The sequence below is a fragment of the Theobroma umbraticum genome, unplaced genomic scaffold, assembly GCF_002168275.2.
Source record: "Theobroma umbraticum cultivar Fairchild unplaced genomic scaffold, ASM216827v3 scaffold_204.0, whole genome shotgun sequence".
In the NCBI taxonomy this organism is placed as follows: Eukaryota; Viridiplantae; Streptophyta; class Magnoliopsida; order Malvales; family Malvaceae; genus Theobroma; species Theobroma umbraticum.
Genome location: NW_018397267.1, coordinates 711,101 through 734,035, shown reverse-complemented (window position 1 = coordinate 734,035; position 22,935 = coordinate 711,101). Strand labels below are relative to the sequence as shown.

General features: G+C 35.8%; 3 protein-coding genes across 3 annotated transcripts; all 3 read right to left on the bottom strand.

The window, feature by feature from the left end:
* Positions 1 to 18: 18 nt before the first annotated feature.
* On the bottom strand, positions 19 to 1,124 carry LOC110424025 (S-type anion channel SLAH1-like). Its single transcript, XM_021438493.2, has 2 exons — positions 614 to 1,124; positions 19 to 371 (listed from the first exon to the last, which is right to left on the bottom strand). The coding sequence occupies exons 1-2, from the start codon at positions 983 to 985 to the stop codon at positions 96 to 98; spliced, it is 648 nt and encodes a 215-aa protein (XP_021294168.2). The 5' UTR covers positions 986 to 1,124; the 3' UTR covers positions 19 to 95.
* An 8,194-nt stretch (positions 1,125 to 9,318) lies between these two features.
* Positions 9,319 to 11,207, bottom strand: LOC110424225 (mitogen-activated protein kinase kinase kinase 18-like). Its single transcript, XM_021438758.2, has one exon. It carries the CDS (start codon positions 10,780 to 10,782, stop codon positions 9,334 to 9,336), a length of 1,449 nt encoding a protein of 482 aa, XP_021294433.1. The 5' UTR covers positions 10,783 to 11,207; the 3' UTR covers positions 9,319 to 9,333.
* A 1,182-nt stretch (positions 11,208 to 12,389) lies between these two features.
* Positions 12,390 to 17,231, bottom strand: LOC110424118 (aspartic proteinase-like). The gene is made up of 14 exons (XM_021438620.2): positions 16,873 to 17,231; positions 15,806 to 16,183; positions 15,627 to 15,687; positions 15,096 to 15,190; positions 14,890 to 15,002; positions 14,633 to 14,801; positions 14,492 to 14,531; positions 14,289 to 14,353; positions 13,873 to 13,986; positions 13,651 to 13,715; positions 13,364 to 13,520; positions 13,158 to 13,277; positions 12,815 to 12,903; positions 12,390 to 12,715 (listed from the first exon to the last, which is right to left on the bottom strand). The coding sequence occupies exons 2-14, from the start codon at positions 16,175 to 16,177 to the stop codon at positions 12,631 to 12,633; spliced, it is 1,545 nt and encodes a 514-aa protein (XP_021294295.1). The 5' UTR covers positions 16,178 to 16,183; positions 16,873 to 17,231; the 3' UTR covers positions 12,390 to 12,630.
* Between the last annotated feature and the right edge of the window lie 5,704 nt (positions 17,232 to 22,935).

Below are 22,935 nucleotides of genomic sequence, written 5' to 3'. Positions count from 1 at the left end.
ACTATGCTCAGAAAAACCATGAAAGTCAACTTCTAATTGATGTGTGTTTCTAGTTGCATTCAACTATCGCCTCATCTTCCACTTGGTTCTCTGGCTCAAGTACTTGATTTTAGATTACTGGAGAAACTATCCATGGGATCAGTTTCACCTAACAGCCGGTTGATGTTGGCAGCTGTGAGCAGCATTAAGCCGAGAAAAACCAGAAGTGACAGTACTGATAACAAAAGCATTAATATAGCTGCTGCATGACCCTGTACCTGTGGTGCGTATTCAGCAGCAGCCAGGGCAAGGAAGGTTAATGGGAAGGAGTAAGCCCACCATGCAACATTGAATTTCCGCATAGATTTCTTGAAAAGAGATGGCCTGCAAGCCTGTAAAACAAGCAACCAATTACTATATTAATATATTCAAACTGTCAAAATTAATCTACTACAGCTAACCGTTGGGATCAAATACCAGATCGTTGCATTTACAAATACGATGAAATATCAAGATCCATATCACAGGTTTGCTGTAAAATTAAAGAAAATGCCTTCTGGAAAAAAAAAAGGGGAAAATTTAGATTTTCTTTGAATAAGTTAATTTTCAATTACCAAACGGAAGTTAAATTTACCGGAGACATGAAGAGGAACAGAGAGAGGAAAAACAGCATCTTGGATGTGTTGTCAAAAGCTCCTGTAATGGAGTTCCAAGCTAAACTCGCCATGCTCGGTGCAGCAAAGAACAGGAAAAAAGTTGGCCTTAGTAGCAGAGGAAAGCAGTCGCCACCTGATAAACGCTGATAGAGTGTAACAAAGAGTACTAAGTAGTGCACCATACCGAGTGACCACATACAAACTGCACTCTCTTTCCACCCCATCCTTGCTGCAGCTCGAGCAGCTACCAAGTTCCCTATAACCGACATCTGGCTCGTTGGATTTGCCATCTTTGATAGAAACCGTTTCTCTGTCGTAAACCACTGTCCATAGATTTTGATATCAAGCATTGCCAAGGGAATGATAAAGATCCAACAGAGAACCACGCAGTAAATACTATTTGGGAAAGCAATGGGTGCAGATTGGGCCAGGATAAGCCATGAAATCCAAGGAGCATAGAGGTAGTTCACTCCTATATGATGCGAGAACTCTGCCTTCACCAAGTGAAAGTGAAACAAACATCAAAGGACGTAAACGGATGACAGTGAAATCTGTGTTAAAACAGCGAGACACCATAGCAGCAGACAAACTGTGGATGGGAGCTTGCGGAATACATGCCAGGCATCCTGTGGAACACCATTTGGTTCTGTCAGAATCTTCCATAGCAAAGCTTGGCCACCGAAAGAAAGGCTTATCCTGAAATACCCTGCATGGAGCCTCGTTAAGATGGAAGATGGAGATGGTTCTGCAACATTGTTGATCGGAAGGCTGCGGCTCTCCTCCGGGGTAGTAATGATGGAAGCTTCGATTATGACCTGAATTGGTGGTTTGCATTCTATTTCTCCCATCAGGGTTACCATAAAGCTGCTCATGCGGTGAGTGTAGGTAAAAGCTGAAAATTTGAAAAAGATTGTGCGGGAAAGGCAATAAGAATTAGGGCAATGTACAACTTTCTTCTTGACATGGACAAAGACCCGTGGAGGTACAGCTGCTTCCAAGGCCAAATTATAAATGTAATATAACTTACAAATATGAAATTGCAAGAAAAGGGGGAATGATGGAGACTTTGGAACCTAAAAGTGCAGCTCTACCTTTGTCTTTGAGGATCGATTAAAGAAGTTTCATATTCATATGGAAACTGTTCGAACCACAAAAACAAACGTGACAATTTTGATTTCGTTGGATTGATATAGACCCCTTTTTCTTGCTCACTTTGTAGGGCGTAGGAAAAACATCAAATGCCATTAAAAATTGATTGGACTTCCATGAGGATAAAAGAAAGAACAATGAGGGACATGAACTTTGTATAAGACCCTGGAAAGAATATGGGGTAAGAGAAAGAATAAGAAATGGACTATATATATGGATGGTGTTAGCCTAACCAAATTATGCCAAAAAGGTATAGATAAAAGCAATGATCTTGAGGTATTAGCATCTAAGATGCCAGGGCTGATAAGATAAAAAAGGTCTCTCATTCTTTTGTTGTGGCTTCCACTTCGCTCTGCCATTTTTTCTTCAACTGGCATTGTGAATGAGACAGAGGTGATACCTATTGTTCTTCCTTAAAATTTTTTTAATCGAATCCATTAAAAAAAATTAATTCGGTTTTGATTCCTTTTTTTTTTAGGGACCCTTGTTCTATCTCCTCCTACAAAAGCCTTTTATTTTTGTTTGGAGAATGGCTGACTCAAGCAGCAGGGTGATCCCTTAATTTGATCAATAACTATTGTATAGTACAGATTAAACAATGCCTCTTTCTTTTTCCCTCTCCAATTCAAGTTCAACATGTGTGGTTCATATTGTTTGGCATCCCCAGCATGAGTAGATTTCAATATTTAATTACATAAATCCTGATGGTCTGCCTAGCTTTTGGGGCTTTGATTGCATTCCTACAAAACCGTAGATAGCATAAAACGCCCATAACTTATATTAAACACTTTCAGCTACAAGAAAAATTGTTGCTAATGTAAATATATAAAAGGTTAAAAAATTCACTATATTGGCAACATGCATAAGCTTGATTCAGCACTCTTTCCTTTCAGTGTTGCAGCCAGTAATTCCGTAGTTAAGCCATGTGCAGTAGTATCTCATCTCGACCTTGGTTTGTAACATTGCTGGTCATAATCCATGGTGGCGGAGTCTGGAAGAAGCATAATCCGTATCAGCTCCTGAAAGGCACTCACGTTTTCTTCAGGCCTTTTCCCTCCATTTTTTTTCTTCTTTCGCTTGTCACATTTGGTCAAGATTAGTGTCATGGGCATCTGAAGACGACAAATTAAGGGTTAGGAGGCAAACAGAGGACATACTTCCATGAACAATTAGCATGCATATAGAAAGAAGTCAGTATTCAGGACCAACGGGCTCTCACCTGCTGTCTTGAGAAGATAGTATCATTAGCATATCAGTGGGTTGCATCTCCCCCAACACTTTTCTCTTTCCTTGTTATAGGTAGAAGAAGATCGACCTGGTTCTCACCAAGCCAAACTAGCAATTCAAGGTCGATTTTCTTTGCAGGAATGCTAGGCATTTATAAGTAGGAAAACTGAGACTAATGTTGAATGGTTCAGGGAATAGTCTTTGGTAAACTTGCTCCAGTCTGTCCAGAGTTCCTGAAGGGCAGCTGCATACTTGTTCAAGAAAAAGTGTAATCCAATTTAACTCTTGCGGCAGTGCCACATGCATAGTCCTTGGTTGTATGAAGATAATAGCATGAAATTTTGAAGCAGCATAATATAATCTTTTGGGGTGCAAAAGTTATACAGTTGAACGAGTTTTACGAAAGTTAAAAGACAAATCAACTCAAGGCCATATTTGCCGAAGTTTGGAAGCAAATGTGAAGTCCTAAGCAGATAAAATAGTGAACTGATATACATAAATTGAAAGTAAGACCTATTGATGGCAAAGGACAGAGTGTCATGCTCTAGCAAGGACATACTACAACCATTTCTGCTAAAACATAGAAGAAATCCTCTTGCCCAGCGACACTGGTCCACAAAACTTTTGGGGAAAAGAATGTAATTTTACAATTGAGGGTTATAATTCAGATTCAATGGACGACAAGCAAAATAGAGGTTGAAGGCAAGGTTCCATTATCATTCGTCTTAAGATTTGTGTGGAGTGCTTATATCTACTTCAGCTGGAAAGACAAGAATTGTAGAGTTCTTGGCAAAGCTGGCAAGTCTCCCAAGGGTATTCTGCTTTGAATGTGAAATCTGTTAGATATAAGGGAATGACTTGAAACAAATAGCAGCAGATGATGTAAACGGGGAGCTATTTAAAAGCTGGGGATTGGGTGATCACATAGATACTTATTACTATCAACTTTATCATTTTTGTTCATTCCATTTGCATCTTTAATAATTTGGAACGGTAATTGACTTGTCCTAAGAAATTAACTTTGAAAAGAGACTTAAGTCGTGAAGATTATAAATCAATATATTGATTCCTCCCTTTTAAAAATTGAAAAAACTAATTCAACTTATTCAACTAAGCCTTAACCTCAAATTTATCATGGATTAATGAATTATTTTTCTCTAGGACAGTGAATAAGACTAATCAATATAAGTTTCTAATATTTCAGCAATGGGAAAAATCTAATTTACACAAATAACAGAAATCACCAAATGTTTTATTATAAATAAAGCATTGTACTGTTTATAAAGGTGTAAATAAATAATAGACTACATAGGACTAGTATATAGGAGGCAATTTGGTGAAATCTCAGTAAAGTTTGATGCACCACCAAGCTTTCTTCTTTCTCTCCCTTATTTAAACCCCTTTCCAAAATCCTAACCTATTTCTTATTTTTCCTCCACCCAAACATCCCTTTCTCTCAACAAATGAGTGTTAAAAAAAAATAATAAAGCAACCATCATGATTATGGTTCTAAAAATAATTTAAATTCTTTGTTTCCAAATGAGTAAAAATGTTTTTGATTGTTTTAAATAAAGCAACTATCTCAAATAAGCAACAACAGACTTTTTGGTTTCCATAATTTTTTCAACACAAAAATAATCCATGAGTTTTAGGAGCAAAAATCCTTGATCAAGAGTACCAACTTCTGTTTTTTTTTCAAATGTATAGTTAAACTAAGTGAGAATAAAACAGAAAGTAGAATAATTAAAGGGCACATATTTTTGTGCCATTGGTGGGAGAAAAGGAGTTTAGGCAGAAGAAGGGAGAATAAATGAGGAGGATAATGAGGAGTTTGTGGTTTGACGACAGCTTCAATAATGAAGAAATGTGCCATAAAAAGTTGGGCTTTCAAGGTAGCCGTATGTGAGGTAGGGTTGAAGAGAAAAAGGAAATAAAGAGAAGAGGAAGAAAACTAAGTCCTATTTAAATTCTTTTTAGAAACCTTTAACTTATTTTCTATTATTCTCATTCAAATCTCTCTTTTTCTTACCAAATAATTGTTAAAAACAAAACAACTATCATGATTATGATTGCGAAAATATTTTAAATTTGATTGCTTATATTTCATGTAGGATTTTATTTCTGCGACATTAGTTTTTTCTGTACAATAACAATATTTTTTTCATGCACCAGCATTCCCTAATAATCAGCAACAAATTGGAATTTATTCTCCTAAATTTATGTTCGGTCAAGAGCGACCACAATTTATGTTTAAACCTATATAAGGAAGAGAGCGATAAAAGGAATAGTCAAACAGAATATATTTCCATGCTATGGTGGGAGAAAAGGTACTTTGTGACAGATAAGGAAAAGGAGATGGTGGGAGAAAAGGAGGTTTGCAACTAAAGAAGAAAAAGAGATGGAGTAGAGGGATAGATTTTTATACGGTTTTAAAAATCTATATGACACTGTTTTGGCAATAAAAGAAGCAAGAGAGCTCAAAAACGATGTGTTCCAGCAAGAAAAGGAGGGTTTTCAAACAGATTAGATGCAGCCCATTGAGCCTAGCCGAAAATTAGGAATAGAGGAAAAAAGCTAAGTCTTATTTAAATATCTTTTCAAAAGCGTTAACCTATTTCTTATTTTTGTTTGCCAAATCTCTCTTTATCTCCCCAAATGAGTGTTAGAAAAAAACAAAGTAACCTTCATGATTATGATTGTGAAAATAGTTTAAATTTGATTGCTCAAATTTCATGCAGCATTTTTTTTCGTGCGGTAGTTTTTTTTCATACACCACCATTCTCAAATGACAAAAGTTTAAGAATCACCAACTTATTATTTAGATTTTATTTTAAAATTCATGAAATGCCACAAAGCATCACATGTTCATCTCTTTTTCAATGTTAGCAACAATTCTTTAAACATATTGATATAACATTATAAATTTTAATAAATTTAAAATTTCATACTGCACCGTAACAAAATTAACATTCATTATAATGATGTCCGCAATGATGCCAACAGTAGTAGATTTTTTTGTTTCCATGGTTTTTTCCTCACAAGAATAATCGGTATTTTAGAGCATAAATACTCGATTAGGAGCGACTATTTTCGTTTTTTTAAAATGTATCTTTAAACTTATCTGAGAAAGAAAACAATAAAATGAAATATTTTCTTTCATGTCATGGTGAGAGAAAGGTGCTAGTTAAATAGAATATATTTTATACTATGGTAAGAGAAAGGGAGGTTTGTGGCTAAAGAGGAAAAAAGGATGGAAAAGTGGGGAAGAAAATTAGATTTTATATTCAGGGTTTTGAGGATCTATATGACTTCATTTTGGCAATAAGAAAACAAAGATGAGAGCACCCAAGTGGTACGTTTCGATAATACAATAAAAAAGAAAAAAGCACCCACAGAACGTTCTAGGAAAAGGAGGGCTTTCAAACGGATTGGGCACAATCCAATAAGCTTAGCCAAAAATGGAAAAAATAGCAAGAAAACTAATTCTTATCTAAAACCCTTTTTAAAAATCTTAACGTATTTCTCATTTGTCCTCCGCCTAAGTCTCTCTTTTTCTAACTAATTGAGTATTAGAAAAAAATAAAGCAACCATCATGATTATGGTTGTGAAAATATTTTAAATTTGATTGCTCATATTTCGTGCAACACTCGTGTTTTTTTCGTGCAACATCAGTTTTTTTTTCGTACAGTAGTAGTTTTTTTTCATGCACCTCATAACTATATTATAGAATTATCTTATTATATTTTAGGCCTCAAAATGGTAAAGTTTTCGAGTTTTAGATGTAATTTTGGTTATTTTAGTTACTTTTTTTAATTAAATAAAAGCATGCCAAGTTAATTAAATTTTAGTTATTTTAATCCAATTATGTGTTAAAATGTTTAATTTTAGTTGTTATTGATTTCGCTTCTTGTTTTGAAGTTTTATGAATGAAGAAAGGTTGAAATTGAAAAGAATCGTGAGAGGATGTTTTAGTGCAAAGGTGTGCTGATCATGTTACGGTCTTTTAAGAATAACTTGAGTTACAAATGCTCGATTATTGTGATTTTTAGATCACTAGATAGCTAAGTTAAAAGGCTACAACTTTAGTGTTGATCAATTCAACTATTTTTAATTAAACGGTGGCAAAAGTAATTATGATTGAATTGTAGTAAAAGAGAACACTGACGCTAGGAAAAGCAAGGCATGAGACAACAGATACAATGTTTCAAAGTCAGGCTCCCAATGCTGTAGGAACTTTCAAGTTGGTTCTAGCAACATTCGACGAAAGCCATGATGTTGTATAGTGTTATAGTCTTCGCGTGGACGTAAATTCCACCTTGTCGAGATAATGCTCACTAGAGCTAGTCCAACAGTAAAGAGAAACTCTAAGTGAGGAGTAAAGGAAGATGTCATAGTCCTAGAGAGAGGAGCCATAAATCCCACATTGACTATGTACTAGAGTGATATTGAGCATGTAAGGGTTCACACCACCTTCAACTTATGAGCTTTTTGTAGACAAAACCGTGAGACTAGCGATTCAAAGCATACAATACGTCATACGAGTTGACGTGGACAGTGATAGATGGAAGTTTCCCATCAATGTGCGATTGGTTTTACCTATTGAGAGTATTATCTTGACGATGTGGGATTCACGTCTATGCGAGGACCGTGACATCCTCCCCACTTCAACAACGGCCAGCTATCTTTAGTGGCAGAGTTTGCTTTAACACCAGCATGCACTCAATGCTGCAATCTATCTGATCTTCAAATGAATATTTTTCTAGAATTATTGAAATTTCTCTATCTAAGATTATGGAAGATGCTAATATGTAAATTGGATATTTGGGTTGGTTGATAAATACTCTTTATAGATTTATCGATGTTTATTCAATTCTATACATATTTCCTCTTTTGTTGATTGATCACTAGAAAGATGAGATTGAGTGTTTAGATGATACTTGACAAAGATAATTTAAATAGACTTAGAACTAGATAAAATATATTCATTCATTTCATGAGTTGAATGAGAGATTAAACCATGTGTACATTGTAAATTAACAAAATATGATTACAATGATTTTAATATATTTTGAATTATTTTATTGAAAAGCAAAAGAATATTCGCAATTCAAGTTTTGATTAGAAAGAGGTACACTTAAGATTAAACTATATGAACATTATAAATTAAATTAAGGGTTCGTTTGGTAACCATAAAATAACTTTATAAAAGAAAATAATTTCTGTATAAAATATTTTAATAAAAAATCTAATACTTTTTTTTATTTGAATAAACTGTCAAAAATATTTTCTGTTGTTTAGATCTTATTGTAAAAAAAATTTTCCATCATGCCATATCTTCAATAGTTTTCTTTAATAACACCATAAAAATATTAACATTCATCAATTATGCAATAAATTCAAAATATTTTTTAATATTAAACTATTATATATAAGTAATGTTTATTTATTTCTCATCATATTGTTATACTGATTAATTTGTTAAGTTAATAAATGATAAACTAAAATTAAAAGATCATTTGATAATCAGAAATTAATTTGTTTGAATTTTTTTTATGAATAACATTTTACGAAAAAATATAATATTTTTTATTTAATAAATTGAGAAAAATATTTTTTTGTTATTTTGATCACTTATAAGAAATATTTTCTATAATAACCCATTTTCAAAAAATATTTTCACCATGACACATAAAAATATCAACATTCATCTATTTCCAACCATTGAAACTCATCAAAACACTAGAAAATCAACTTAAAAAGAACCTTAACCCGAAAATCCAAAAATCATTTCCAAAAAATATAAAAAAAATAACAACCATTGAAACTTGAAAATTCAGCTCAAAACCAACAGGAAAATACAAAAGAAAAAAAAAAGAAAGAAAATCAGTTCAAAAATGATGTGAACGAGATTGTATTAATCAATTAAAAATAACTAAAAATAAATTTAAAAATTGAGGATATGAAAATCGATAATTTGAAAAAGAGTGAGATTTGAAGCTAAAATTGAAGCTTATGTTGTCAACTAGATTATAGTTAATATTGAGAGTAAAATATATAAAATTTGGAAAATCATGATGAATTATGATGGTAGTTCTAGTATTAACATAAGATTTATAATTCTTTGTTGATAAGTTAACTAAAATCAATGTCAGAACACTTGGCTCATTGGTTAATATATAATTTCTTACTTAAAAGAGTATGATTCGAATCTCTTTTTTCAATTAAAAAAAAGTTAACTAAAATCATATGAAAATTTGTTAAGTAAAATCATATGAAAATTTTTTGTTCCAAACGGATTTTGTTTTTTATTATCCCTTTGTGCTATGTTAAGCACAAAACCACAAAGCCAATACAATGGCATTGGTTGTCTAATTTGGACCCATCAAGGTCTATCTCAAAGTATAATATACACCATTCAAAGCTATACTTGTCAGCACCGAAGTTCATTTTAAAAATAAAAAGCTGCCAGCAGTCAAAATTACAGAAAACAGAGGATGTTTTATTCAAGGAATTCAATTTTCTACATAAGAGATAAGCTGAATACTTATTACAATATGTCCTGGAACGACATATTTCATTTCCGCTAGTGTTTTTCCTACTAATCTTTGTGGGATAATGGTGGACCAGCAAGTCATAATCCTTGCTCACCTTTGCCATGTCTCCCCCGCAGCTACTTGCAGGTTCATCGGCATGTAAGAGCTTGTCATCTTTATCTTGTCTGCCAGACAACGTTTCTATTTCCAAACCGCTGCTGTTGCTTCTCACCGTTACCCAATTTTCATCCCATTCCCAATCGGGCAATTTTGAAGATGAAACAAGATTGGTTTCACCCAATTGCTGGATCCTTTCCATTAGAATCTTGCTCAAACCGTTTTTCCTGGAAGGAATCTGAATTGTCTCTAACTCTTCCATCGAATCCCACAACTGTAGATTTAGTACGGTGGTGGGGGTGTTCAATTCAGAACCGTTGGTTCCCTTTATTGGAGGAACTTTTGTTTCCTTTACAAAATCATGTGCAAGGAGTTGGGTTGCTGTCCATCTCTCGATAGGGTCTCTCCTCAAGCACTTACTTAGAAAATCCTTTGCCTGCTTCGATATATCGCTCGGTATTTCTGGCACATCCCGTGAAAATCCGATCCTGTAGAGGGCAGATAGTGGATCGCCGACATCAGGCCACGGTGCCAGTCCGGTTGCCATCTCGATGACCGTACATCCGAGTGCCCACAAGTCAGCAGGGAATCCTTGTTGTTCCCCGCGCGCCACCTCCGGCGCCATGTAAACAGGCGTACCTGCAACCGACCAAGCGGCACCCGGGACCACATCAGCTCGCCTGGAGCAACCCAAGTCAGCGATTTTCACCCCATCGTCAGTGACCAAAACATTCCGACCCTTGATGTCGCAATGCACTATTCCACTAGAGTGAAGAAACTCGAGCCCCTGTAAAATCCCACGAGTGTACGATCGAACCGTGGCCTCATCCAGGCGACCGCCCTGCTTCTGAATTGCATCGGTGATGGTGCCTCCTGGTGCATATTCCAACAACAGATTGTACACAAGCATACCATTTTCGGATGAAATGTCACACCCCTTGTACGCCACAACTCGTGGGCAACTTAAAGAAGACAGAATTCTCTGTTCCCTCCTAAGAGATTCTGACTGCGAGAGCTCACAGGACTTAACAGCCAACACATCACCAGACTGATCAGCAGTGGCGATGGAGACGGTGGCAGTGGAGCCTCGGCCAATGGTTCTTCCACGGGTCCATTCCATTTCTGAAAGTAATGTTTGGAGCTTTGGAATTGGTCAGGTGAAGCCAACTGACGCAGCATTTATACAGCCAAAGTCTCGTGGCTTTAGTTTGGTAAGGTTTGGCTTTAATGCAAGAAAGCAAATGCCTTTCATTAACGGCATTCCCTTTGCATTGTGGCCAATGGGCGGCCGCTGTTTCTTTCTATCTCGAAACGTGAGAGTTCCACGTGGCGAAAGGACGTTGATTTAAAAGCTTTGGCCGACTGGTCGGCGGGGCGTGTCTGCTTTGCTTAGCTTAGCCATGAATCATACCGTCACGTGCTCACGTGAGCCAGGCGTGGCGCAAAGTGCGGCTGCTCAGCTGGCGCAATGAGGTCCTTGTAAATTGCGCTTGGAATGCAGTTGCAATGCCCTCAGCATCTTAGGCCTTCGTATATTCCTAGCTTTAATTTGTAATTTAACAGTAATTAATGACTTTAACCCTTGTTTAAATCTAATCCATAGTGCTTGACTAGGTAGAGCTGCTGTTTTATATTCTTGATAATCATAGGCATGTGGACTCGGAGAAAGTAAACTCTTCCTTATCTTACATAAAACAGAACAGTATTACTCTGGAAATTCAACTTCATATGACTGACCTGTGGTTACTAATGAATCTGATTTCACGTAAACCTTATTCTAATAACTTAAGAGATATAAGGTTGCAAGTTTTTCCTCGTTGGCATGCCACGTGTGAACCAAAGCATGTTTTAAATGTTTGAAAAACAAGTTTCATGTTCATGCAATTATTAGTTGGCAGAAACAAGATGAAGTGCAACCGAACACCCAACAATCTGAAGACAGTTAACTAATTCGTTCCACCCACATAAAGAGAACATAGTTACCTAAATTATTAGATATGGTTAGTTACCCTTTTTTTTTTCTTGGATTGTGGGTGAAGTTTATAAGGAACCAAAAGGGCAAAAAGCCAAATGGTTGGGGGCAGTTGGAATTTAGTTGAAAGGAGGAAAGGCAAGCAGCAAGCAAACCTAATAAAAACCCAACCGACCTGCCCAACTCATTTTCTCAAACCAAACGTTCCTTGTCCCTCCTCCACAGTCCCATCTCATCTCATTTGGTTGGCTAGTTGGTTGGTTGGGTTGGTTCCATGTTCTTTATTATTAAAATAGGTTTTGAGGACTCACGGTTAGACTCCTTTGACGCATTTGCGGTGGGAGGGGGGCTCCTTTTTGGCACCTAAAATGGCGTTCTTTTTAAGTAAAACACCCAATCAGAATGTTGCTTTCCTTCATGTGGTGGCAGCCTCCAATTCCTTTTGGATAACTTGGTTTACCATGGTAATTGCCAATGCTTCAGCTTTCGGCAAGAAAAGGTTTTTGGGCCCAGTCTGTCTGTTCTATTACCTTTCCTTTTCTTTTCTTTGTCTCCATTCCATGCCTTACTGCCTTGCTTAATCGATTGTGCCAATGATAATGAGTTCAGTTCCACATACTTGCTCGTTAAGGCTTAGTGGTGTACCAAATTGCTAGCTAAATCTGACAGACTAAACTTATCCAATTTGGCTTTTAGGTAGTGATTACCAGCAGCAGTGCTTGGATCCATTTCACAATACACGACAAGTATCTCGATTATAAAAAGCTGATTAAATATCTGTGACCATTGATAAAAAGCAAAGCACAATGTTTCTCACTTGGTTTTTGACAACTTTGACCTAAAATGCAAATCCTATTTTCTAAAACAGAGCAAAGGAAGGAAATATATTTACAAACACACTGCACGATTTTAGGCTGATTCCACCATCTTTATAAAGTTATAGATAACACGATAGTGGATGGACAACTAAAAACTCGGGTCCCCCTGGTAGACCTTTTATGCCGCCTCGGCGAAGCCAACTCTCAGTTTACCGAAATCAAAGACAGTGTGGTAGCGACCCATGAAGATATCTCCCAGAATCCTGCATCAGACAATATGTTAGGAAGGAACCCGAAAATATGACGAGACAGTTTAAGGGACTGGTTAAGAATAAGATGAAAATGCAAGGTAGCTAACATACCAGAGAGGTCCGCGAGGAGGAGGAATATCCATAGCAGTAAAGCCACTGATGCACTCTGCTTGAGGACCTTCACCCACCTTGAGAATATACTGGTTACACCACCAGGGAAAATTAATATCAGCACAACACGTTGGCAGAATCATGCATATATACTTAAAACTTTTGACAAAGGAAAATTTCATGAACATATAAATATAAATATATAGTCTGATATGCAACCGGGCAATGCAAACTAAAGAAGATAATAATCCAATCCAAATCTGTCATATTGTAAACTTGCATGAAAGCAACCTGAAGATACAAATGTTAACAGACTATTAACAGAAAATAACGATGGCTGTACCTCTTCTGGAGTGAGGTCAAAAACTTTGCCACCAACAGTGAAGGAAATAGTAGGCATGGACGAAAGACTTCCGCAGTCAACAGCAGATTCTCCCATTGGGCTTGGCACCCGATCACAAAGCTGCAAGAGTATCAAATGGACGAATCAGCATTGGAAGGAACATTCTCACAAGGTATTCAAGAAGCATCAAGTCTAACTCATGTCACCTCATTTACGTAGCTCAATATGCGGTCTTGAGTCTGATTCTGCCTTAGTTGGTTCTGCATCCACACAACTGCCATCTCACAAGCAGGGCACATAGCATCACGAAGAACTCCAGATGATTTGCCATTGCTCTCATCCACCACACTCTCAATGCCCGAGCTATACAAACACATTTGATCAACATTACTTCAATGCTTAAATGCAGAATTATTTTACCTTCAGATAAAGTGGTAAAATAGCAAAACAGTAATTGAGTGAAATCACACACAGAAAGACCTCAGAGCCTGACCTAACACCATGAGCACCATTGAAAGTGCACAATCCAATTTGGGAGCAGATCTTCTGAGGTTGTGCCTGTAGAAAACCCATAGGGAAAAAACCAGTCACTAGGTGGACCAAAGTAAATATAGAAACTGACAATCAATTACACAGATGAATATTATGAAAAAAGAATACAAATCAAGCACAACCTTACACAAAAATTTACAATTAGAGTATAACTAGCATTCACCTCAGCTATAAGTAAATCAATAATGGTTTGCCCATATTGTTGAACCACTTCCTTGCACTCCTGGCTAACCACTCCAGAGGCTCCAATTGCATGGTTAATCATGGTAATCACAGTCTGCAACAAGACAAACAAGCAACTTGGAATCACATTAATAACCAGGTTAATAAGTAACACAAACCAGCACGGATTTAATCAGTAATAAGAAAGCTTTCTCCAAGAAATAATTCTCAACTCTCTAAGAACAATAGTAAAGCATGTCTTAACGTATATCTCATGACACCATTATCACATAGCTAGAATAATGTTCAGATTTTGCCGACACCTAAAGCCCAGTTGAAATGATTACAAATCAACAGGCTACAACTGTTAAACAACAGACTGATCCAAAGACCAAATAATGAAGCATAATGGCTTACCGATGGACCTGTCAGCAAAGAAGTTCCAGAATCTGCAATTGCTGCACAGCTGCCAGCACAATATCCTGAATAGCATATGCACAGGTCAGAACTGCAAAAAACTATGGCCAAAACACGTTTTTGCTTGAAATAAAGTAATTAAAAAGCTAAAGTCTTAATTTAATCCCACTTTTAAAGGACTCTAGGCATTGGAAGGAACATACCAGTTGGTTTGTCAGCAATAAGAACATCACCCATGTCAAACTATCAAAAAGAGAAGATAATTAAGAAAAATGTGAAAGATAAAGAATAATATTTATAAAGCATTTATCTGACACAGAATAATTTAAGCGTTAAAGGTCAACCTGCCAGTAGCCTTTGTGTGTTACAGGAACATATGTGTGCTTGCCCTTGTAGTGGTTTGGATCAACCCCACCAAAAACAATTTCACCACCCGCTTCTTCATCTAAATTGCGGTTAAGCCAAAATGAAAATACTGGTTCCTTGATAAGACCTTGTTTAATCATGTTGTACCTATAAGACAAACAAGTGGTTCATGAGAAGCTCATAACATCAAGAAACATCTTAAATAGACAATAAAAATAAACGTGTGCACACGTACCACACTGGCACAGCTTTCCCAACTGAAATCTCCTTGAACCCAAGTCCTAATATCCCATCAAATTTGGCCACCATAAATGTAAGACCTGGCTCCTTAGTAGCCTCAATAAATTCCTGATAACGAGAATAGGTTAATCAGTTAACTAATTCAAAGTTTCAAACTACTAGACCATAGATATGACTGAGAAGAAGATTGGCTCCGCATACCTGATCTTTCACAACCAAGTCACCAACTTGAACATGGTCATAACTAAAGAAACCAGAAATAGCTCCAGTGCCATACTGAATAGAAGCAGGTTCCCCTACATCAAATATGATAATACAACTTCTAGATTATTTTAGCACCCACGGGACAAATTGACACCATAATGCAACACACCAAGAGAGCCACAAAGAAAACAGTTTAATAAAGAAGTTCATGTCTTATAATTTTGTAAATGATAGGCCAGAAAAGAATGAATAATGTTATGTGTTTAAGGAAACATCTTCCTACTTAAGTCCATCCTACCCCGACAACAACCAACCACAGAAATAACCGTACATTGAACAGGCAATTAACCTATCAGGATCTAATTCAAGAATATCAGAGATAGACATGATTTTTTAGATAATTAAAATTTCACATATCACTATTAAAATGTATAAAATCAGGGTCTTAAATTGTTCTTATCTCCTTAATATCGGGAAGAAAAGTTCCTGAAACAATTATGAGTTGAATAAAAAGAGTAGAAGACAAACCATCCTTCTTATAGGTACTTGAATCGCTTGCCTTGTACTTTTCATGGAAATAACATGCAACCTACAACACAATGTAAAAACATAAATCCTGTATCTTGAATCAATTTTGCTTTCCAAATTATCAAGGCAAGGAGTTTCATTTCCTATACATTCATAGTAAGCATAATGAAAAGGCTCACCGAGAAATAGCACTTGGTTGATGGTACCCACAGATTTGAGCTTCCTGTGTCAAATATCACAGTGAACTTTTGTGGTGGAGTTCCAATACCAATCTCACCATAGTACTGAGCATCCATGTAATTCTTTAGCGCAACGATATCAGTGTCCTCAGAGTCTCCAAGATTATTACGGAAATGATACTTTTGAATGGATGCTCTGAGAGCCTCTCCGCCCTTGGAGTCTAGCCGGGCAGCAAGCCGGTTATTTGGATCCAGTTTCATCTTTTTCAGCCCGATTCTAACCAGCCCATCATTGGATGCCGAAGATACCACAGAAAACAACAGGGACGAGATGAACAGCGACAGCACAACCACTTTGATAGTCGTTCCCATATTAACCTATATATCCCCATTGACCACTCAATCTTTAGAAAAACACATAGAAGGACAAAGTAGAAATGTACATTTAAAAACATCTAAAACATTTTCTTGTTTTTCTGCTTCATTACTTTCCTATATACAATTTTGTTTAAAAAAATATATATTCCTTTTCAATTTGAAACTGCTACAGCTAGTTACCAACAAGAGAAAACAGAGGTATCACCAAAAATTTTATTCCTTTCAGATTTAATACTTGATCCTAATCCTATCAGCTCAATCGAATTCAGTAATCATTTCCAGTGAAGCAAAATAAACATTCATTACAAAATTTTGCATTCAGAGACCAAAAAAAAATGTAAAAAGAACTCTCATTTCCAGTTTAAACAGGTAATGCTAAAAGGAAAATACAAGTCATCAACAATCGCATTCAAGCCTTAATTCAATATCATCAGCAAACAAACATGACATAAACAAGAAATCTCTCTGCATTTAATTAAACTACTAAGAAGCAGTACACCACTAACAAGCCATCGATCAGGGAAGATATTTGATGAAAATCTTAAACGTCTCATCATAGAAACAAACATCAACAACTTGCGATTGAAGCTTCTTAACAAACTATAATCTGAGAATAATCCGATAAACAAACATAAATTAAATTGAAAAAATTATTAAAAAAATGGAGGATCGAATCGAACAAAGCTCACCGAAATGTCGAAACGGCCTTGGCGAAAGCAAACAAAGAAGAAAGGAAAGTTGGTGAGGAGAGGAAACAAACGCGCGGAGAGAATATATGAGGAGAGAGCTCTCCAGAGACTTGAAAGCTACCTGTCACTTTCCAAGACCCAGTAGGGCCCAGCTCAGCAACCCGATTAAAATCCGATATTTAATCCCAGCCGTACGATCATTACGAAGAGGTTGACTTTAACCGTCGGATGAAAAATGAGATAATTTCGAGGAACACGATTGTTTCGTTTTCTGATGATTCCCTGCTTCGGGAGCCGGGCGTCTCGAAACCCGATACCTTGGCTGCTGGGTTAATACCGTTGATGAAGAAATGGACGGTCGAGATGAAGAGGGTTTTTCAGGGTTGCAGGCTAACGTGGGTAGGATGGGCAGAGAGGGTACGTTGTAACTGAACTGATTACGTGGCAGAAAAGCATGCGGTTTGAGTACTTAGTCACGCGACACCGACCCCCCCCCCCATGTTCGTATGTTATGTCTCCTTCCTCTGCTTGCCTCCTTCGACAAGTTTTGTATTAGTGAGGATGGAATGGATTGCTGAATCATAAATGGCTTGAATATGACGATTTAATTTTGTGGGGATTTTCATTTAAAGCAATTTATTTTGTAATAAATGAGTATTAATTGGGATATATCGAAATAATGGAATGTACACCTGTAATGAATTGGCATACATGAACAAACAGACAGTGGAGGGGTGAGAGAGCCTGAGGTGGGAAGCAATGGCCAAAATTCATTAAAAGAGAAGATGTTGCCAACAAGCAAAGCTTGGGTTGGAGCTTTGGAAGGAACAATATTGAATGATGATGGCAAAGCTCGAATGGAAGGTACACTGTGGAGTGCAAGAAAGAATATACATACATGTATTGCTAACAAAACTACAAAGTGCAAACAAGAATATTTTTCCCCATCTCAAATTTGGAAGTGTTGGGCATCTTTATTTTCTTCTGTAGCTGAAAATGGGTTGGAGAACCAAAGGCAGAATGATCTTTCAGAGTTTCATGAAGTTATCATTCTCTGTTTTAAGGGATTCCATCAGTTTTCTGTTATCTTGGCCAGGGGAAATCCATCAGTTTAGTTAACATGAAAGCATTAAGCATTGTTAGTGGAAAATATTATGCTGTGACGAGCCTTTGTTTCCATGTGAACCTTGAACTTTCACAGGGCCCAAAGAATGAGAAAGTCCACTAAGAATTTTCTGGATCAGTTTGATACATAAAATGGGTCTCTGTTTCTAGATATTAGCCTCCGGCCTTTTGCATCAAGTGCCCCTTTGGGGGGCCTCTGATTAGTTTTATCAGATCAAGTCTCCCGAAATGGCAAATGCCCTTTGCCTTGATGGGCTTCTCTGATAATTTTTTTTTTCATAATTTTCTGTCAAGTATTAAATCATATGCTATCTATCAAAAGTCTTAATCTAACATTAAAAACAAATAATTTAACAATAAAAATGATGTTAATGTAATGATTTACTGGACAGGTGATATAAATTATAAAGAGATATCAATTAGAGCACCAAACAGGAAAGAGTGAGCTTTTTTTAGTTTCTCATTCACTCCTTGTTAAGTAAGGTCACGGCTCATTCAATATTTTTAGGAACCATGATCATCCATGGATTTAGTAGAAACTTTGAAGATCGGTATGGAAGAAAGAAATAAAGAAAAACTTGACAGTCGAGGCATTCTCATCATCTAGGCAATTTTTTCTTAAATAATGAAAGAATCTATGTACCCTGGAGAGATTGTCATCGAAAAGACTAAGATCATGTTGAAAAATCTTTCTTCTTTATTTCTTCTTCTTGGCCCCATTTCAAACCAGGGGAAGTTACATTGACAAAGTGGTAATGGGTTTCAAAAGTCATGATCAACAAGTAGTAGCTGTGAAGGAATTACTTTGGGAAAAAAAAAATGCTCTCATGTGGCGGCAAAACAGAGAAAGGAGACACTGAGAATCAAAAGAAAAAGGCAGAAGTTTCCTACACAAATTTCATTTTGGCCTTTGCCTTCTTTTGGCTCCATGAATTGTTCCCACTTGATGGGCTCGTTTGATAATTTATTAATAATTTTACGTTAAGTATTAAATGATCTTATGCTATCGATCAAAAGTCTTAATCTAACATTAGAAACAAATAACTTAATGGTAAGAATTATGTTACTGTAACAAGTTTGCTGAATAGGTGATACAAATTATAAAAAGAGATATCAAGCAGAGCACCAAACAGGGAAGAGTGAGTACTTTTTCTCGTTTCTCATTCACGGTTCATGTAATTTGTTTTGGAACCGTGGTGGTACATGCATATGCTAGAAACTTCGAAGAACGGTATGCAAGAAAGTAATAAAGAAAAATATGGCAGTCGAGGTATTCTCATCATCTAGGCAATTTTTCCTCAAATAATGAAAGAATCTATGTACCCTGATTTGTCATCAAAAAGACTAAGATCATGTTAAAAAAACTTTTCTTTATTTCTTCTTCCTGGCCCCATCTCAAAGCTGGGGAAGTTACATTGACAAAGAGGTGATGAGAGGGGGGGGGTTCAAAAGTCATGATCAACAAGTAGTAGCTGTGAAGGAATTACTTTGTCTGGAAAAAATACTCTCATGTGGCCGAAAATCAGAGAAAGGAGTGAGTGAGAATCAAAAGAAAAAGGCAGAAGTTTACTACACAAATTTCTTTTTGTCTGTCGGGATCAATCAAAGTGGTGAGTCTGAGAGTAGAGACGGGTCTAAAATGGCAGACCAATCCCCATAAAATCAGTGTGTGAAAGGTGTCTTGGTATCCTTCCAGGATGTAATACGGTGGAAAATCCCTTCGCTTTTGGCCCAGCTCGTCTGTGGAAAAAAAAAATAAAGTCTGTTGGCCGTTCTTTTTGGTTTGACACTATGCCACCATCATGCCACCTCACACTTCCAAATTTCAACTTTACGGATAACACAAGACATGACCAATCAGAGAAAACAAGCCGAAAGATATTGAATTTGAAACTATCTTTGGTGAATATCTTCGGATGCTTAGCTGTATTGCCGCTGTCCCCCTTTGAAAGTTGCTAGGGAAAAATCATGCATTTGCCCTCCATGAAAGCGTTGGGATTTGTAATAAAAGCTGTATAGTAAGGCATATATATTACATACACGTACACACACATATATATATATATATATATAAAATTAATCTCATTCAATAGTCTTGACTATCATTAGAACATAGTATGCATTTACGATAACAAGCATATTATATAATCATAATACATTCGTTAAGCAAGATGTACTATCTTCGACTATGTATATAATATGTAATATATATTACATTAATTAAAAAGTTCTTTTCATAATTTATGTCCTAATTGAGGATCACATTTTCCTTCTAAAAATGGTTGTTTCACATTTAAATCATCATTTACTTAACTATAGCATAAAGAATATTTTTTTTTCTTTTTTCTATAATAACAAATTCATGTAAGACTGAGTAACGGTCGGTTGCAACCGACCAACCAACTGAAACTAACGTTGGAGGTTACAAGCAGCTTAGTCATTCAGTGCCGGTTGTGGCATCGATTGCAACCGAAAAACCGAACCTCAGCCTCTTCCTTCCCTTTGCTCCTGATTGCTCCTTTTCTCATTAATCCTCATTTCTCACTCTCGATTGAATTGAAAGTTTGAAACCCTAAATTAGAGACCTTCACTTACCCCCTTTCTCTTTAATTCTTCCTTTACTTGCCGTCTCCCTGTTGCCACTACTCCTGCACTTGTTGGCCTCCTCCTTATCCACCATTTATCTTCAAGGTTTGGTTCGGTTTGGTTTGTAAATTTTGATTTTGGTGTTAGCTGTTATGCCTTTTTCCTCACCCATATGCTACTCTGCTGTTGTGCTTTTGAGGTCAATTTGATTTATTCGTCTGCTGTGTTATTTTTTAGTGAGTGTGGTCTTTGTGGATATGGGTGGGTGTTGGTTTGTTGGGTTTTGTTTCTGTAGTTTATTTTCAAGTTGGAATTTGAAGTTTTTAATGGACCAGGCCACTCAAATGAGATATGTTATTTCATTTGAATATTTGTCATTTTTGATATGATTATGATTTGGATAAATTCAGCTTATTTGTTGTTTGATAATTTGTTTACTTAATTTGAGATGTGATGAAATCGGATTAATAATGATTTTGGAAGTGTTCGTGATTGTGGTGAACTCTTTCCTTCCTTTAAGTTGTTGAATATTTTACGTAATGACACAATTGAAAAATTGAACAAAGTAATGTCTGCTTATGCTTAAGAAAATAATTTTTATTAAAAATTAATTATGTAATTCTTATTGAAAAATAAATCATATGGATTGAACTATTTATTTAAATAACTTGAGCTTGATTTTAATTTAAAATATAGACTTTACACAAATTTAAGCTCAAATCAATACAAATTTTTCATAATTTTATTGGCTTTAGACCATTCGGGCCCAAGCCCAACATAAACTTCGAACCAATTGAAACTAAAGTCAATTTGGATTGATCGGTTTTTTCTTATGATCGGTTATAAGAGATCGTCAAAACCTATGATTTTGATTTCTCTCAAAATCGAAATTGACTATTGCACACCCCTAAATCCGTAAAATCATTTTCAGCATGTTTTTGACTTAGTAACCTATAATTCTATTAAGATGATAAAAGTTAAAACTTTGACATGCACATGAGAATATATAGTGGTTGGTGTGAATGTAGACCTTAAAAGCCTCACAAAGTGTACAGTGAAAGTAGTATTTTCCTAAAATTGATTAATTACCAACTCTATCAAAAACTTCTTGGCATTAACATTAGTTTTTCGGTGCTTTCTCGATTCAAAGATATGGAGTCTATAGTCAGTGACAAAAGAACAGACAGGAGTTTCAATCAATTTTTAAAAAGACAAACATTTATAGACAAAACAAGTTCTCATGCTGACGGTTAATTGAACGTTTATATATCTTCTTTGTGTTTCTTACTCAAAATAAGTATTCCGATTAATGATCGGCGTAGTACCAATTTGAATTTGGTCAAATCAAGATAATGAAAGTGATTGATTTTCAGTGCATCTGCATCCACTATTTTTAGTCTTGACGTATGCTTCTCTATTTAATTTGTGCTTATATTAATGTTACATCCATATCTTCATAATCAAATTTCTCATTGAAATGTATTTGGCATTACTTATCGTACATCCTCACCAGATAAATCAGGGCCAACAAACCTGACCCCATGGTGTGTTAGCATTTATTTCTATTAATTAATAGGGCTACCTACTCAGTTGAGATTTCCATCTCAAAACAAGCATGAAAACATCACAAACAGGTTAAGTTTGAAATCCCTTGTTGGGTCCATTTCACTTTGTTTGTATTTCCCCTCTTTGCTACAACCAGAGAAGGACCAAAACAGCAGCAAGCTTGACAAAAGAATGATGGCAACCTCCCTGTTTTCACCCTATAAAGAATGAAGAACGATGAGAAGATAGTATACTACTTAATTTGAAAAGGTTTTGTCAAATATATATGGGCTATCAAGCATGACTGTCATCGATTTGTCGGTCATTAAAAGGGTTTGAAATTAAGAGAAACACGTTTGAACCACGCAAAGAAAGTTAGAGAAAAATCATCAGAATATTATATATACGTAGATGTCGAAAGCTTGAAATTTGAGACGCCAAAAGTCTCAAAGATGACTTGTCCGTAATAAAGAAAAGCTTTCAGGTTCTTCTACGAAAGCTTTGAGCCTGCCTTCTTATTGGTTGCAACTTGATTTTAGTATTAATGGTTAATTTTGAGCATGATCCAAAAACATGACATTATAACGATATGGACCTAAGCGGGTTTTAATTTAGAGTTATTGTATATTTACGATGCAACAATTGCTCGTCTTGAATAGGTTAAATTTTAAATAAAATTATTTTATCGATTTGTATAACTTGTTTATAAATCTATATAATATAAATTTATACAAGTTAATCGTGTTTATATATAATATCAATCATGTCATGTTGTATAAATTTTATTTTATTTTTTAATTAATCATT